Source organism: Chlorocebus sabaeus, chromosome 15 (assembly GCF_047675955.1).
Source record: "Chlorocebus sabaeus isolate Y175 chromosome 15, mChlSab1.0.hap1, whole genome shotgun sequence".
Classification (NCBI taxonomy): Eukaryota; Metazoa; Chordata; class Mammalia; order Primates; family Cercopithecidae; genus Chlorocebus; species Chlorocebus sabaeus.
This window is the reverse complement of record NC_132918.1, coordinates 74,748,133-74,767,080: the sequence shown is the minus strand read 5'-3', so window position 1 is coordinate 74,767,080 and position 18,948 is coordinate 74,748,133. Positions and strand designations below refer to the sequence as shown.

General features: G+C 36.8%; 1 protein-coding gene across 11 annotated transcripts in view; it reads right to left on the bottom strand.

The window, feature by feature from the left end:
- The window catches only part of RBMS3 (RNA binding motif single stranded interacting protein 3), a 743,496-nt gene that overhangs the window by 536,205 nt on the left and 188,343 nt on the right, over window positions 1–18,948 (bottom strand). For all 11 annotated transcript variants that reach the window (XM_008009337.3, XM_008009341.3, XM_008009343.3 and 8 more), the window contains exon 3: window positions 8,357–8,415. In XM_008009337.3, coding sequence (XP_008007528.2) covers window positions 8,357–8,415 — 59 coding nt within the window. The remainder of the gene's footprint in view (window positions 1–8,356; window positions 8,416–18,948) is intronic.

The window sequence follows — 18,948 nt, the reverse complement described above, 5'->3', positions numbered from 1 at the left end:
AATTTTTGGCAGAAGTATTGCCTTTAGTTGTAGTTGTCTGGTTGGGTTGTAGAAAACAAATAAAGACCATTTACCAGCAAAGTGGATATTCTTGGCTATAAGACAATAAAAATTGGTATTTTCTTAAAAGGGGCACAGGCTAAAATTTCTATGTAAAAGGTACCTACAGGACAATTCTGAGTAAATTTGATGCATTAATGAAGGTTCCAAAGTTCCTGCATATGCTAACCTTTTCTGAAATGAAAACAAAAGCCAATATCAAAATCAAATAATGCGAACTTTCAAGTTTATATATTGATGACCTATGACTCGTGGTAAACTTAATACTAGAATAGAGTAAAATTCACACACACACAAAAAAAGGCTAGGGAAGTATTACATGCTTCATATTCCAAAGAGAAATATAATTTAAAATAAAACTTTTTTTTATCTTTTTTTTTTTTTTTTTGGTGTGGGTGGGGGATAACCTAATCCCATTACATGAAAATTGAATAAATGTGTTTTTCAAGCCATTTTGCTTCTCATGAGCTTCTTGCTCAACAGACTGTGAGCCCACCTGGTAGAGGCACTTATTCTTCTCAAAATGTAATTCCTCACACTCATAAATTTCACAGAACATTTATTTTAGTTTCCACTGCTTTCAGAAAATAAAGGTACTAGAAAAGAGACTTTCCATGGTGTTGGTTTCTTCCTTTACTTGCTTGACTTCCATGTGGACCAGTCCAGGAAAGGTCTGTCATCTGCCAGAGTTAAATAGTTCCACTTAAACATTTCACCACAAATGCATGTCAGCGTCACTTGTTAAAACTGATCCATAGGTAAAGGATACCTCATGTCCTGTAATGACTCTACCTAAACATATAACAATATATAATATCCCGCCCTCCCTCCAGGTTCAGGGGGTTCAACACAGAAATCTGTACTTCTAACCAGGCGCAGTGGCTCACACCTGTAATCCCAGCACTTTGGGAGGCCGAGGCGGGTGGATCACCTGAGGTCAGGAGTTCAACCGGCCTGGCCCACATGGTGAAACCCCATCTCTACTAAAAATACCAAAAATAGTAATGGAGCGTGGTGGTGCACACCTGTAATCCCAGGTACTTGGGAGGCTGAGGCAGGAGAACCACTGATGGAGGTGGAGGTTACAGTGAGTCAAGATTGCGCCACTGCACTCCAGCCTGGGCGAGAGAGGGAGACTATGTCTCCAAAAAAAGAAAAGAAAAGAGAAGAGAAGAGAAGAGAAGAGAAGAGAAGAGAAGAAAAGAAAAGAAAAGAAAAGAAAAGAGAAAAGAAAAGAAAAGAGGGAAGGAGAAAGAAAGGAAAGAAAGAAAGAAAGAAAGAAAGAAAGAAAGAAAGAAAGAAAGAAAGAGAAAGAAAGAAAGAAAGAAAGAAAGAGAGAGAGAGAGAGAGAGAGAAAGAAAGAAAGAAAGAAAGAAAGAAAGAAAGAAAGAAAGAAAGAAAGAAAGAAAGAAAGAAAGAAGAAAGAACTTCCCTCACATGTATAAATATTCCATCAGCGCAAAAAAGAGAAAAAGTAAAATAAAAAGGATGAATTCCAAAGTCATCCAAGTGTACGGCCTAATATTTATCCACCTAGAAATACTTTAAAAATGTATAACATGATTGTGAGTCTAGAACTCCTAAATGGATTCAGTACAGCAACAAAGTCATGCCACTCTCTGAAACAACCTAGATGGCTCTACATCCTCTCTATAAAATAAGTGTCATAGGCAGAATTATTTCTCTTACAGAAGAAATAACAATTTATGATTTTATTTAATAAAGAATGAAGATATCCTTCATGGATGATTTCAGAACTTTTGTATATTTGTCTCCAATTTTGGTTTTAAGGGCTCAATGTAATGTCAAAGGTAACATAAGCTCCATAAATATAATGTAACCGGCCTGTGACAACAAAGGCAAAAGCGAGTATTTCAAACCCTCAGAAGCGAGCTGGTATGTTTGGCACACTCTATCTATTCTTATATCCTATGGTTAATAGGCATGGAAACTTTCTATGGAATATTCATTACTCATTCCCTCTACTCTAAACATACAGCCTGTCAGAAATATGATGGTGGTGAGGCTGGTGGTTGCAGGGAGAAAAGGGAAACCAACCTTCAAAAGCAGGAAGGCACAGACAAGTGAATTCATTTAAAATTTACACCTTGTTTTCAATCGTTTTCATTTAATTTTCCCTGACTTTTTAAATTAGCAAATACACTGATCCGGAAGGAAAACACATGGGGAAAACAAAAACCAAACAAGCAAAAAAAATGCAGTGCAAATCTCTGTGACTTGTACAATAGCTCTTATTTCGTTCTTGTGTTTGAATATCTGAATGAACTGTGGTGTGTTTTTCATTACTCCCCATCTGGAGCAGTTGCTCGCTTTGTTCAGCAATTTCTGGTCATTTTGGCTCGATGATGACTGTTTTGTTGTAGGTTGTCATATAATACAGAATGAAAGCTGATGCAGCCACCACCCAAGAAAGAATAATCTTGAAAACGAGAGATTATGTTGAAAGAGTTCCTGATATCCTCTTCCGGAATAAAGAAGTAAGTCAGCTTACCCAGGTCTGACTACTGTCCCTAACTTACAGGGTGTGCTTGGGATTCAGGAGAGCATACAAGCTTTTCTTTCAAATACTAAAATAGGATTAAATTCTGCTGGTTTAATGCATCAGGTTACTTTTCATATCTTTTCTTTTTATCTCTAAGGAGGCAAGTTCATGGACTTTCTCATACCTTGGTAAAGACTAACTTACACAAAATATGCTGTACGTGCAACAGCTAATGAAGAATTGGATTCCTATCATGTCTTTAAAAATAAAAATAAACAAATCCTTGAGTTCCTAATGTTTAGATTTAATTGTATAGCCTTTGCCTGGAGATAAAGTTGCAAAGTATTCAAAACCAAGTGTCCCAGAGAAGAACAAATCCAATTTATGTTCTCTAATGATGACAGTCTTGATGCTCTTAATGATGCTGTTTGAAAAAGTCGCCTCACACATCCTAAACAAAACAATGGTCAAGAAGTACTCAACCTCTGCCTATTATTTTAAAAAGCAAAGCATGCTATTCTCTCCCAATTCTTCACTATTTTCATCTGGAATTATTTTACAAAAACGAAGAAACATATAGTCATGAGTTACTCAGGTTCCATAGAAAGAACAACCAAAATATAAGCATAATTAAAACCAGCTTAATTTTTCCCAAGAGCTGTATTTTTTTTTTTTCTTGCCCGAAAAGACAACAGAACAGATTTGGAGAAATGTTAAGATAATAATAATAATATATCACCCATAATCCCACTATGTTAAAACAAACATTTTTGTCTTGCTGGATATTGCCAGTATTTTATACAAAAGTAACAGGAGATATCGTCAAACATTTTCCATGTATTAACGTTGTTAGTCATCACAACACGCTGTGAGTGAGGCTCTGTTACCACCTTGCTGATGTTTTTACCTTGCAGAAGGCACAGTGCGATTGCGATTGACTAATTTACCACAGGTCACACAGCTACTAAGTGAAGAGGCGGTGTTCAACCCAGGCAGCCTGGATCTACCACAGACATAACCACACTGATCCTGACTCTCAAATATTTACAGAGCTCCAGATTCAGTGTACACATTATTTTATATACTTTTATATTGATTTAACTTCATATAATAAACATGTTTCTAGGCTTGGCATAGTCTAGTCTTTATGACTACCATTTTAACAGCTACATAACAGTTGTATATGCTCCATAAGCTAGAATTTGGATGCTTCCTATATTTTTTCCTAGTAAGGAAAATGAGAGTGTTCAGAGTTGTACAGAGATACATAATTTAAAACATATGTTTAGATAACATATTTGAATAAATATTCTCAACAGACTAACTAGTTTCAACTGTATGCCCTTTATTGCTGTTTCCATACTGACTTTCAAAAGGCATGGTACCAATTGAGCATGGTACCAATGAAGAATGGACGAACCAGTTTCAGAGTGAACCGCATTGAATGGCCTACATGTTAGAATGTTTGCTACTTCAGTGGTTATAAACTATCACTGCATATTGCTTTAATTTGCATGTTTCCCATCATTACCTAACTCACCCTGAGGACACTACTTCCCTTGTAGTCCTCTCAACTTTGAGTTTTGTTTCTTTTTTCTCTCCCACATCCCTCCTCCCACTGGACTTGTAAGTGGCAAGCCTCTTGCCTCCTTTCTCAGTATGATTTCTCCCCTACCTAAACTCTTCAATTTAGAATCTCACATCATCACATTTTATAACCAACTAGTCTTCATTTTCATCATGGTCTACAGATCCCTAGTATCATTTCCCATCCCACTATTTCTCCACAGATACCTTTTGGATTAGTCATTTTTTCTAATACTACAACTGCTTCATTTCTTGGCAATTCCAATAAACATTTAGATGATTGTTGCAATACTCGTTCTTACCAGTTCCTTGAACCTTTCCATGACCTCATAGCTTTCTCCTAACTTCCGCAACTTATTGAACAATTATACACAATTTTCTATAACTGCTGTCTTTCTAATCATATCTTCTCATAACTATGTCAAGGTCTATTTTTTGAAAGGAAATACTCTAATATACATCAGCATATCATTAATATAGAATCTTTCTAAAAACATGAAAGTGATAGTAGTAAATTTTTTATCAGAATTTGCTGACTTACAGGGCACCTCCCCCATGATGTGCTTGATGTTGTGATTCACTCACCACTGCTAAGCACAGACTCCACATGCTGAGGATAAGCAAGGGAACGGGAGGCTTTTATAAGAATATAATGGACATATGATCACTTTGCCTGCTTCATATTACGCTCAGTGCAAACGGTCTAACCGCTGTCCAATTTCTTTTCTTTTCTTTTTTTTCTTTTTTTTTTTTTTTTGAGACTCAGCCTTACTCTGTCACCCAGGCTGGAGTGCAGTGGCACGGTCTCAGTTCACTGCAAGCTCTGCCTCACAGGTTCACACCATTCTCCTGCCTCAGTCTCCCAAGCAGCTGGGACTACAGGCACCCGCCACCACGTCCGGCTAATTTTTTATATTTTCAGTAAAGACAGGGTTTCACCGTGTTAGCCAAGATGGTCTCAATCTCTTGACCTCGTGATCCACCCACCTCGGCCTTCCAAAGTCCTGGGATTAAAGGCAAGAGCCACCGTGCCCGTCCTAACCACTGTCCAATTTCTTACAGATGCCTTTCTATAAGTGATTTTCCTAGGCTGTTCCATAGCCCCTTCTTTCCTCCCTCCCTCTCTTTCTTCCTTTTTTACCTCCTTCTCTTACTCCTTTTCTTCTTCCATATTTATTGGTGAGATCATTGTTCATATCACTAGAGATAAAAGTATTTTGAAACAGCAAACTCAATATTTTCATATTTATTTGAAATCTATGTATTTGTAAGATTATATGAATATATAATGTTCACAAAAAGTTGATATAAAAACAGAGAGATGTAAATTCTAAAATTTTCTTTCAGTATCTCCAATAAACAGTCTTGTACCACCCTTCACACATCCCACTTTGGAGATAAGTTTTCTATAGTACACAGGCCCTTTTTCCACTGATCTTAGGAATCTCTCCACAGAAAGAGAAAATTAAATAATCTGTTGCAAAGAAAAGTGTGGATAGGGATTTTAGGAGCTGAGGTAAGGATACCTATAGTATAATTTGTCCCGATAAGCACCCACACTCCCACTATATAATTTGCTTATGGAGACCTTGACCACCCATTTTTAGTTACATCCCTTTTTCTTCAAACCTTCACAATTATAGAAGGGTACAGTTTTTGCATGTTGGCAATTTACATTTTCATGGTCTTCAGTGTTGTACTGTAACCATAGATATCTGCATGCTTGAGCAAAACTCTGCATAGGGAAGTATCCCTTCATATTGACCACTCCAGTTATGAGTCTATCTATTGAGGTTTCCAGGTGTTGCTTATCTGTGCAGTATTTGTGCTTCTGATTGGTGCTTGACTAATATTATGAACTGCCTGACCTAAGACTTTGTATATGGGTTGGGCAGGTCTAGATGCAATATAATTAGCATTCTAATGCTTCAAACATGTCACATGCTTCCCACAGACCAGGACCTACAGAACATCCCTTGGTCATGGCCCAGCTTTCTTCTTAAATGTTCTCCAAGTTCTCAGCTGCCCACTCTAATGCACTCCACTCCATTTCCCCTTCTATACATTATTCCTTGGTAATCTTATCTATTCCCTTGACTTCAGTCAGCATCTGTAGCCCTGGACTTTCTGACAGTTTCCTCTTTGACATCGCCCACATGGTTGCCATGCCAGAGACTCTAACTCAGCATGTCCAATACCTTCTCCCCAAAACCTACTACTACTACTTCTGGACTTCTTACTTCAGCAAGTGGCACAGGCATCTTTCCCAATCAGAAGACTCAACATGGAGTCAATAGCCAACTCTACCTTTAAAAACTTTCATAGTGAACCCCTTTCTATTATCCTAATAGTAATAGTTAAGCTGATTTTTTTCTTTCTAATTTCTCTCTTGTACTATGGCTTTGAAGCCTACATTTTTTTTTCTTCCACTCTCTCCCTTTATAATTCAATTTCACGCACTTTTGCTGAAATAACTTTACTAAACACCTACAGAATCATATTTTGTTTTCTCAAAAACTACTAAGAGATCCATGTTGCATATAGAATTAAATTTAAAATATCCAGGATATCATTTAAAAACCTACAAAATTTAAACCTGTCCTTACCTTACTGGTCCTTATTTTTTCTATCTTTATTGGTACTTTTTTTTTTTTTTTTTTTTTTTTGAGAGGGAGTCTTGCCCTGTAGCCCAGGTTGGAGTGCAATGGCACAATCTTGGCTCGCTGTAACCTCTACCTCCTCGGTTCAAACGATTCTCCTGCCTCAGCCTCCTAAGTAGCTGGGATTACAGGTGCCTGCAACCACGCCCAGCTAATCTTCGTATTTTTAGTAGAGACAGGGTTTCACCATGTTGGCCAGGCTGGTCTCGAAGTCCTGACCTCATGATCCACCCTCCTCGGCCTCCCAAAGTGCTGAGATTACAGGCATGAGTCACTGCACCCAGCAGTACATTTTATTTATTTATTTTTTTTAATTACAGCTACATGGGTCTACTCAATTACATTCTGAAATTATCTCTCCTGAACATCCACCTGTCCCAAGCTCACCCATTCTACCTTGACTTTATAAACTTCATTTCCCAAAAAGAAATCTCTATATTCTCCTCTAACAGTGGTTTGTCGATAATTCTGTTTTAGATACCGTTGTTACACCCTCACATATATTAGGGTGATATAGTAATCCTAATAAGGATATTAGAATTAGTTTCTTGGTTTTCTTGGTATCTCCTCAACTAGGACTTGAAACTATGAGGTGGAAGAAATCATGTCATATTATTCTTTGTCTTGTAATATGTAGTTCATTTCTGAGTTTATAGAAGACATGGAATGTTTTTATTTTTTTAACTGCTGAATTGAATCTGACTACCATTATTCAAGTAGGTAAGGAGATACATATACAGGAGTTTCTTAGTGTTCTTTCCTAAAATTTGTGCACATTATATTCGTATATGAAATAGGGGCAGTGTTTAGAATGAACGTGGCTCTACTATACTTCTTGATTTCAGTGTTACTACAAATACTAGATTAAAGGAACAACAAACAACATGTTATAAGAAGCATTCTAATTTTCTGAGTCACGCAAGAGAGACCATACAGGTTCCACAATTAATTTAATGCAACTTTTAAAAGAATATAGGATTCCCAGACATGAAGAAACATGAGCCACAGATATAGTCAGAGGATTTCAGAAGTATTTCCAGGAAAACCAAAGCCTGTCTCAATAAGACCCCAACTCTGAAATCCCATGAGATGCTTATAACTGAAGCTTAATACAATAGGCCCATCAGTAAATTTATTCCCAGCCAACCAATGTTGCTAAAGCTTTAAAGAACAGATAAATTGAAATGTGTTTTGCATGGGGAAGTTTTCCCCAGAGTTCCTCATTTTTATATAGGAAATCAATTTGCATCACTGATGATACCATTCACATCAGACACCCCAAAGTTGTTAGGAGGTAATTTAGTTTTATGCTGAAGCAATTTGATACTTGTCCTGATTTGTGATTTTCATTTTGTTTGCTAATGAAAAAAATTAATGAGCAATGTTACTAGAAATACAACTTATCAAAACATTGGCATCATTAAAGAGGTTTTCCATACTATGTGCTGTGATCACTGTGCAGCTGGTACCTGGACCTCTACAATGGAAGAGCCATTAATTAGATAGCATAGGCAAGATTTCAGGGTACAGATGCCCTTACACATACCTTTGCACTGATTTGTGTTTTTGTCAAGAATTGCCTTTGTAGATACAATTTTTCCATACCTGAAAGAGAGAGAGAGAAAAAAAAAATCCATGTTATTATAACCCAGTGAAGACACTTAAAACACCCTAATGAACATCAGGGCACACACAACTGAGCATGGATAAACCAAGAAAACAAGCTCTGAATTCCTATTTCACACCTGGATGATTTCCTTTCACCAGCTCTTCTTTATAACTTAGGAATGTTCTTCCCTATGTAAGCAACGGGTTGAGCTTCAAAAATAAACTTGTCAGGTTGTCACAGGCAGCCAAAAGAAGATCACATGTGATTGTGATCACAGTAAATCGCACTCTGTGGATCCATGGAAGAAAGCATGGACCTTGGTGGTAGACTGAACAGGGTTTGCATCCAGCTCTGACTCTCACCTTGTGTTGTAACACTGTAGAGTTTAACCCAACTTCACTAAGACAAAGTTTCTTCATCTGTAAAAATGAGAAGCTAAATATGTCAAATCTCCTAGTTCAATCAACATTTGTGTCTTTGGGAATATTAGACTCTAGGAGCAATGTATTATAGTAGTTAAAAGAATATACTGGGGCACCAGACAACCATGGTTCAAATCCTAATTTAGCCTGGGTATATTTGGTTGGCTAAGTAAGTAATATGTGCTATTTGCATCATTTGATCATCTATAATAATATATATTTATTTAAATAATGATTTGAATTATTTGTAATGATATAAATATTTTTCTAAGTATATAAGATGAGGATAATACTGTCTTCTTCATAGGCTTCTTGTGAAGGTAAAATGGGGTTTACCTAAGGTGCTGAGGACAGTGGCCGACACAGAGCAAGTGTTATTAATGTTAGCTCTTCTTCCAATGATGCTCTCCCTGCTATTAGCTATATAAAAATGTCTCCAACCCTTTGGCATTCTCTGAGAAGGATGAAAAGTGGAAGGCGGTAAAGATTCTTTCCCGAAAGCTTCAAACATTACTACTTAGATTGTCAAAATCTTCCACTGAGAAAATTGACATGTAAAATTATTTGCTAAAAGATAATTACATTTATACTTTACATTGTTAGTTTTAAATGTTAGGGATTTCATTATGTTCTCACTCTACCTAGTTGTACAGATACTCACCCATTCAAAGCTTTTTTGTTTGTTTCATATAATCAAAATGACTATTACCTCATGCCTATTACTACAAGAGATTATTCCCTTTAAAGACTTCCAATCCTCCCTTTCCCATCTCTCCCAAAACACTCTTTTTTGGAGCTCTATTTCACCCCAAGAGTTGCTCTGTGGGGAAAATAATCAGTAAAATAATATCATAATTGTACAATCTCTTTACTAGACAATGATTCATGGTACCTACAATCATGCCCATTAGAAAGCTGTAATGTTAGCTAAGTTTGAGCTATTAAGGTAAATAAATATTTGCAAAATTATATGTATCTTAGAGTAGAAAATAAGGGAAAAGAGAAGAAAATGTCACTGCATCTTTTTTTTTCCCCCACACCAAGCACCATTAATATAATATGTGAGAAGTAAAAATCAGAAAAAGAAAAAAAATTAGACAGGTATAACTATCTTACACCAGACACATAAACCCTTAAGACAAAAATCCTTCTTAATTGGTTAATAAAGGTGTTCCTGAAATTTTTATATAAGAACCTTCTAAATTGAAATTTAGTTCTGTCTTAAATATGAAATTAAACATTACTGTGTTTCATGGTGGATTTCATCTCACAACTGGACTATTAGCAATAGTCAATAGCATGCATATTGTCCTACTGTATCAATATTACAAAAATGTCCTCTACTTCATTAAATGTAGTATATGTAATCATTTTTACAGCAAAAAAAAAAAAAAAAAGGTCAAACGTTTTCTTATGGAAAGCATTTGTGAGTATTTTGACAAGTAACATTTTTATAAACAAAGAAGAAGAATTTTATTTCTCAGAAATTATTACAATATTACTATCAATGGAAAATCAAACACACAGTCCAAAAAAGCAAACTGTGCTATTTCTTAACTTCTCTATTTCTAAACACTCTCTAGGCAAGACTTCCCAATAGCACAAATCACAAAACAATGGAACACAACTCAGAGTACTTGACACAATCTCTACTATGACTGGAGTACTAGGAATTTCATTCCATGGCTCCGTTACAACATTCTGCATTAACAATTAATTTGCAAAGCTAGGATATGCTTTAAACAACAAGAGAAGGTACTTAATGGGCCACTGGTCACAGTTCATGTCTGAACTCTCAGGATGACGAACAGGTACTTTCTGCATGACTGGCTCTGTATTCTTTGTGATCTGCAAAGTCAACAACTGATGCAGATAAATAAGGTTTAGATTTTTTTTTAAAGACCTAACCACCATAAACACAAGTCCCACGAATGTAATACACCTATGAAATTATGCTTTTATCAAAGTATACTAGCAGATTAGAATGAAAACTATAGATTAAAAGTACACAATTTTATACACTCTGGAGGAAAATAAAAATTTCTGAAGTAAAAAGTGTTCCTTCATGTATATAACCTCATTTACTTACTCTTTTCCTTCTTAGGGTTTAGATCAAGACCTTACGTCTTCATAAAGTTTTTTCTTCAACTATGCCACTCACCAGTGGAAAAAAAATCTAATATTAGAGAAAATTATGTGACCAAACTGCTGAATAATGCCTGGAAATAGACACCTGAGCACCAGTCCCATGTGCCTCCTGGCTCCAGAAGCTTTCAGACAAATCCAATTCACTTATCTATCCTTTCATTTCTCACAGCTAGAGGAGATAAAATACTATCCACGGTCTACTTCCTCGGGGGTTTGAACTTCTCAAGGGAAACAAATAAATCAAGTAAATACATTTTATACTACAGTTCTTTCCATGTGGGCCTTCTCTAGCCAGTGTAGGAACTTCCTAATACAACATTGTAAAGATGCTTTTTGGCGACTCCATACCTACATATTCACCAACTAGTCTGAGTGCTCATATATTCTACAAATATAGCCAGGTCTCTAATGACATTTTCTTTATATTCAAATACAGCCAGGTCTCTAATAAGATGTCTTATATTCTATTTTCTTTATATTCTAAGAGTATGCTTTAAAAGAGTAGCCATTCTACAGTAACTATTTGCTTATTATATTTTTGAGTTTTCATAATTGAATTTTATAAATTTATATATTGTCTATCAATTCTTTAAAACACTTTTACCCTAGCTTGTCAATACAATTTTCATATTTAATTTTTTAAAAGAACTAGCCAGTTATTTTCTGGTATTTATTCTTAGTCTTAAACAGCATCTGAGTCAAACTACATTTGTTGATACACTTGATTATTCCACATACAAGCCTAATTTAAACTAATGGCATCTTTTATCTTCAAAGTTGAAGAGAAAATAGAGCTATTATGGGTCTACTCTTCATGAATTATGAAGACATCAAATTGGTGGGATCCTTCAATAAAGAATTTATTTTTAAACCCTTTTGCTGAATCACCCACTGTGTATATTAATTCAAAAAATACAGGCAGAGACTGAAAATAGAGTCTCCGCAGTCAATTAACTCTCAGCTAACTCATTTTTCACAAGCCTTCTATATTGATACCAGACTAGAAAAAGGTATCACATTTATTTAATGGATGAAACATTATCCTTTTAGCAAATGTGGTTGTTTGCCTACTTCTAGATGGCTCATTCATTCTTTGGCATTTGGGGATGGTAATGGAGCATATCTGTAGCTTCAGGGACCCAGTTGGAATGTGGTAGAGCTATCTCTCTAATGGAATACATCAGCCAGATTTCACCTACAAGTTTACAACCCATTTATATTCTGAAGTATTAACAAGTTCAATCTACAAATGAGTAATCAAAGCCATGCACAATTGTTATGGACTGAATTTTGTCCCCTCAAAATTAATATGTTAAATTCGAAATCCTCACTACCTCACTACCTCAGAATGTGACTGTATTTGGAGACAGAATCTTTAAAGAGGTAATTAAGGTAAAATGAGGTTATACGATAGGCCCTAATCCAGTATGATTGTTGTCCTTATAAGCAGAGACAAGCATAAAAAGACTATGTGAAGTCATAGAGAGAAGGCAGCCATTTACAAGAAAAAGAGAAAGGCTTCAGAAGAAGCAATGGTGCCAATACCTTGATCTTGTATTTCCCACCTCAAAACTGTGAGAAAATACATTTTCATGAAGTCACTCAGTCTGTGGTACTTTGTTATGGCAGTCCTAACAAACTAACACAATAATCTTCTCTCCAAGGCCTCCTGAGCTTTGCAAAAAGGAGCAGAGGTGAGAGGATTCATCAGACAAGACTCCTTTTTAAAGTGCTTTGCTCAATGATTTGTCCCCTCCAAGCTCTTACCTAAGACCTCCAAGCTCTTTCTCATCTAACATTTGTGTATGATAACACAAGCCTAGAAGTATCACAGTGTTACAAAGAGCAGATAACAAATAATCCAGAACCTGGTCCTTGGTCTTATAATCTGGGCAGTGTTTCTTTCCCCCGAGAGATAGTCAAACTCTGTAATCATGCATCTACACCAAATAAATTTTACATGTCTATTGTGAAAAGTAAAACGTCTTTTATTAACATACTACCGGGGCTAGTACCTTACAAAGAACACAAAATAAGAATATCTATCTGGGAGATTTGGAGAAAAGTTCCTAGAAAAGGAAGTGTTTGAATAAGGGGCAATATTTTATCAATGAGGAATGATTTTTATATGTCTTAGAGATTAGAAAAACAATTGTTAAAAAAAATGAGTCTTTTTTCAGGTCAGTGTATTACTACTTAGCAAATTTCTATTTTCATGCTACAAATAGCTTCACCAGAACCTAGGAGTACAACCAGCATTTCAAGTTTGATATACTCAAAGAAAGTGGTTCTCCATGTTTAATGGGCAGCTGGACCTCTTAGGGGGCTTATTAACACAGGTTGCTAAACTCCACCCCCAGAAATCTGACTCAGTAGATATGAGGTGGGCCTGGAGAATTTGCATTTCTAACGAGATGCCAGGTAAGGCTGATACTGCTGATGATGCTTTGAGAACCACTGCTCCAAAAGACTAACATACAAACAGCAAAGAAGGTGGTTTGTTATCTGCAATACTCCAGAGACTGAAGACTAAAGGAACTTTCTTTCTTTTTTTTTTTTTTTTTTTTTTTTTTTTTTTTTTTTTTTTTTGAGACGAGGTTGCTCTGTCGCCCAGGCTGGAGTGCAGTGGCGCCATCTCTGCTCACTGCAAGCTCTGCCTCCCGGGTACAGGTCATTCCCCTGCCTCAGCCTCCTGAGTAGCTGGGACTACAGGCGCCCACCACCATGCCCTGCTAATTGTTTGTATTTTTTTAGTAGAGATGGGGTTTCACTGCGTTAGCCAGGATGGTCTCGATCTTGACTAAGAGAAGTTTCTATCGATATGGGGAACAACCGTTAAAGCTTCAAACAAATTTTTGTTCATATAATAATTTAAATTGAAAATGGTAGGCTGGGGGCAGTGGCTCACATCTGTAAATCCAGAACTTTTGGAGGCCAAGATGAGTGGATCACGAGGTTTGGAGTTTGAGACCAGCCTGACCAATGTGGTGAAACACCGTCTCTACTAAAAATACAAAAATTAGCTGGGCGTGGTGGTGTACACCTATAATCCCAGCTATTCAGGAGGCTAAGGCAGGAGAATCACTTGAACCTGGGAGGCAGAGGTTGCAGTGAGCCAAGATCATGCCACTGCACTCCAGCCTGGGTGACAGAGTGAGACTCCGTCTCAAAAAGAAAGAAAGAGAGAGAGAGAGAGACAGAGAGAGAGAGAAAGAAAGAGAAAATTGTAGTCTGTGTATTTTTTCAGAGTTTTGCCTGACGATATTCTTCATTTAGCCAAATATAGTAACAACTTACAACTCAAATATAGCTGTCTTGAAGTTTGTTTTCAGATACCTTCTAGAAACAAAGTCCAAAGAAAACATTGGCAGTGCCTATGTAAATCTCTTCTGCCACTTGAAATAACTAGTTGCTAAGTAGTAGTCTGACTGAATTAGAGTGAAAATCGTGTGAGAAAAATGGCAAGCAGATAATGATTATTAACTGGTTTGTGCCTTACTTGTTCTTTAATTAGAAATAGATGTAAATCTGGCACAAAAATAGCAGGCCAAAAATGCATACTTTCAAGTTCTTAAATCAAAAGAAAATGAATTATTTGCTAGTTTTCAGAATTAGTAACTCTTGGGTTATACTTTAGGTTATATAGTTGGGTTATGTAGTTTGGGGATATATATAAGCTGTCACCTTAGTAAAAGTTTATGAGAAAGAGATTTCCATACCAATAGAGTCAGAAACCTTGCATGCATCTGAGTACCTTCTACAACTGATTCCAGTGCATTTCGGCATATTTAATATTCTTTAATATTTGGACAACTAGTATAGAAAGAGGATGAGGTTTAGAATCAATTAATATAGACTTGAATCTGAACTCTCCCACCCACATGACCTAGGGCAAATTACTCAACCCCCTAGCACCTCTTCCTTGATCTGTATGATTACTATGTTCTGTATTCTATAGCAACTGTAAAAATGAAATAAAATAGAATGTATTAAAACTCCTAGCACAATGTGTGACATGTTAAAATTGACTCCTTTCTCTTATTAAACCCTCCCTTATTACCTATACATTTAGTGTATAGCATAAAATAATAACTCAGATACTACTATCTTATGATCATTTGATAAAGCCAGAATGTCCCAGTTCAATGCTTCCAGAGGACCCAAGAAAGCACATGATTTAGCATTTATGCTTTCTAATTTGTACTCCAAGTCAATTCACAGTTTCCTCTTCACTCACTTAGTCTCCTTCTGACAATACTTAGTTACTTGCTCAGACTGTTCTCCAGGCCACTTGAATGCTGTCTCCACTACCTTCCCATATGCTTGTCCCTCCTTATCTTTCCACCAGGATCCACCACTCTACTTCAGTACCTCTGTTCTACCCTGTTTTCTATTGTCTCCTTTCCTGGCCATCATCCAAGAAAGCCATTAAACCTGGTCGACCACATGTTGACCCTGGCATTTCTCGGTTCTCACTGCCATCAACTCCTCATTTATTCATGCATAATCTTGAACAGTACCCCATCTCCAGAACCATTTGCCTGCTAGAGCCTAACCATGTAGTAACAATTCCCAAGTTCTTATGTAAGTGGCTTTCAGATTTTGGAGGTTTTAAAGGTCTCTCAGGAATTCATGGGTCTCCCTTTCAAAGCCTCTCATCTCCGCCCCAATGTGGTTGATTTAGCTGGCACCCACTTTTATAACACTTCCTAGACACTAACCCTTTTTCTAAGTTCTCCACATTTTTCAGCTCATGATAATCATTGCAACAAACCCATGAGGGAGGCACTGTATCTAGCTACATTTTACAAATGAGGACACTGAGCCAGCCACAGGATAAGTAACTTTCCCAGGGTCACGTGACTAGAAAGTACCAAAAGCAGGATCCAATCTCAGACAGACCAGCTACAGAGCCCAGGCTCTGCCAACACTTGTTGCCTCTCAGCTCTAGTGCCACCTGCCATTCTCCTGTCTCAAAAGAAGGCCTGCCTCTCCTTTCCTCCCCCATTAATATTCATCCCTGTGATGTCTGTGACCTGTTCCCCTATCTCTCACCTATATTTCTCTGAAATGTACGCGCTTCTTCCCAAATGCCAGGGCTCTTTCCCCTCTGCCTGCCCTTAAACATTTGCAAATCCTATCCATCCATACACTGGTTATCATAGGGTTTCTCTCTTTTCATTTACTGCTAGACTTTTCTTGAATGATTGCTCTATTCAAGCTGCTTCTTTCTTTGCATTATCCCGTTTCTGCTTAATTCCTAAACACTGACTTCTGTTGGAACAATACTTTGAAAAGTGACCAGTAACTTCCTAATTGGTAAAAATATTCAGTTACTAGCATTGACTTCTTGGCACCATTTGATCTCCTAAATAGCTTCCTCTTGAAATATCCTTCCCTTGGGATTCATGAATTACCTTCACCTGTTTCTTTTCTTCTTCTTTTTTTTTTTTCTTGTCTATACTTTTTCCCTTATCTCCATCACTTACCCCTTCTCTTCCATCATGTTCCAAAGAGTGTGTGTAGATGAAGCTTAATCCTCAGTCCACTTGAGTTTCAGTGCTACAATGTCCATTACACTAATAATTCTCAAATTGTAATGTGCATTAGAACATCTGGGTGGCTTCTTATAACTCTGGGGCCTCAACCCCAGAGTTTCTGATTCAGTTTGTCTGAGACTGGGCATGAGTTGATCCCAGGATCACAGTATAAGAACAACTGTATTATAAATATCCTTTATTTTCATGCTTTGAATTCCCATTTTTTTGTGTTTCACTCTCAAAGTTTCTTCTCCAGATCTGTCTTCACCCTCAATCCTCAGTCCTGAATCTCCAGTTAGAGTTATTAGATATTTCTCCCTGTATGCTGAATGATCATCTCAAATGACACAACAAAGTTTAACTCACCATCTTCCCCTTTTTCTTTTCTCTGAAAGTATTTTTAGGGCAGAAACTAGTCAGGTATTGAAATGGATACTGGATAGAGACTGTGATGGCCTGGAGAACTTAAGCTTCAACTGAAGGGACGCTTGCTTGTCAGCTCAACCAGTATTACCATGAACAAATATAATCCCAGCATTTGCAGGCCTTCTGATTTTTTTTTGAAAGAAATTGATTTTTAGGCAAAATTTCCCAATTTTTTAAGGTTGGCTTAGAGATTTTACAAACCAATGTAAAGGCCAAATAAAAAAATGTCTAAGTTGAGTGAGCCTGAAGACTCTGTTTGTGATCTTGGCACTATTGTCTAATGTCCCCTTTTCGTGCTAAATAATACAGGTCCTTCAAAACTTAACTGCGTGTTTTGGCTTATTTGATCACCGATTATTTCTCTCAAATCTGAATAGCTGCTGTGCTCACAGTCTGTATGAAATCACCTAGTACTTTATTTATATATTTATTATTTGATGTGTTGTCTGTTGTTTCCCCCATGAGATTTTCTCTTCAATGAGACCTTCATTTTAAAGAGGCTCAGATCAGAATAGAGCTTGATGCATAATAATCCTCCACGAACATCTTTAAATTTCTCAGTAATTTTTATGGACCTGACAACATTTCCCAGATCAGAAACACCCACTAATGATTGGACTACATGTATATACACATTGTATGTTATATATATACACACACACACACTCACACATACACATATACATTATATATGCTATTAACTAAAAACCTGCTATGTGACAGAGAGCAGTAGATATTTTATTGCAAATTCTCATGCCTACATAATTAATTGATATTATTTTCATTTATTTAACATGAAATCATTAAATTTAGGTATATTAAGTTACCTGGCTAAGTTCATGCAGCACTTAAGTTATATTGCTTATATTTAAATTCAATTACATTTGGCTTCCAAAGCTCTACTCTTTCTTTGATTTCATGCTGTACCTATGTATAGTGAATAAGCTCAGATAAAACTCAGTCCTCTGGCCAGTCAAGATGCCACACACACACACACACACACACAAAATGTGTAAGTTTGCAAATTTTGGACATGACTAGTCCTTTAAAACACAGAAAAATTACCAACATTCTTTGGAAATAATATAGCTGCATATTTACCACTGCTTGTTAGAACTTCCTTCTAAAGAAACTTGTTCCTTGAAGCAGCTTATGGTTTCACAATATGTAGCACATTCTAGTACAACTGTGTATCCAACATCAACTGAATACATAATGGAAAACATAGCTTCACAGCAGATTTTACATTTGCTATTTGAGAAGACATCAAATCTGATTCTGAAAATCCTGACATCATCTACAGTCTCAGTTTTAAGAGAAAACTCCATTAAATCTGCAACATATGTAGCCATTTTTAGAGCCACATTTCAGTAGAGTGGAAGTCAGCAGTTTATAACACATTCTTGGTGCTTCAATATGAATGTTTGTGTTTTCCCAAAATTCATCTGTTGAAACCCAATCACTAATATGATAGTGTTAGGAAATGGGGCCTTCGGGAGGTGATTAGGTCATGAGGATGGAGCCCTCAAGAATGTGATCAGTGCCCTTACAAAAGAGGGCCCAGCAAGCTGCCTTGTCACTTCCATCATGTGAGGACAAAACTGGAAGGCACCATTTAGGAACCAGACAACGGGGCCCTCATTAAACAATGAACCTGCTGGTGCCTTCATCTTGAACTTCTCAGCCTCCAACACTGTGAAATATAAGTTTCTATTTTATATAAGCCACTAGGTTTGTAGCATTTTGCTATAGCAGCCCAAATGGACTAAGGCAGTTGGTTCTCACTGTATCTGCAAGCACAGTTCCAAACCACATATTAGATTTTGAAATAAGTTATATGTTGCTAATGAGGTGGTAGCTCCCAAGTCTGGCATGGGTCACTTAGTTTCATTCTAACCTCCTCCAAACTGTCTTTGAGCTGGGTGTGGTGGCTCACACCTGTAATCCCAGCACTTTGGGAGGCCAAGATCAGTAGATGACATGAGCTCAAGAG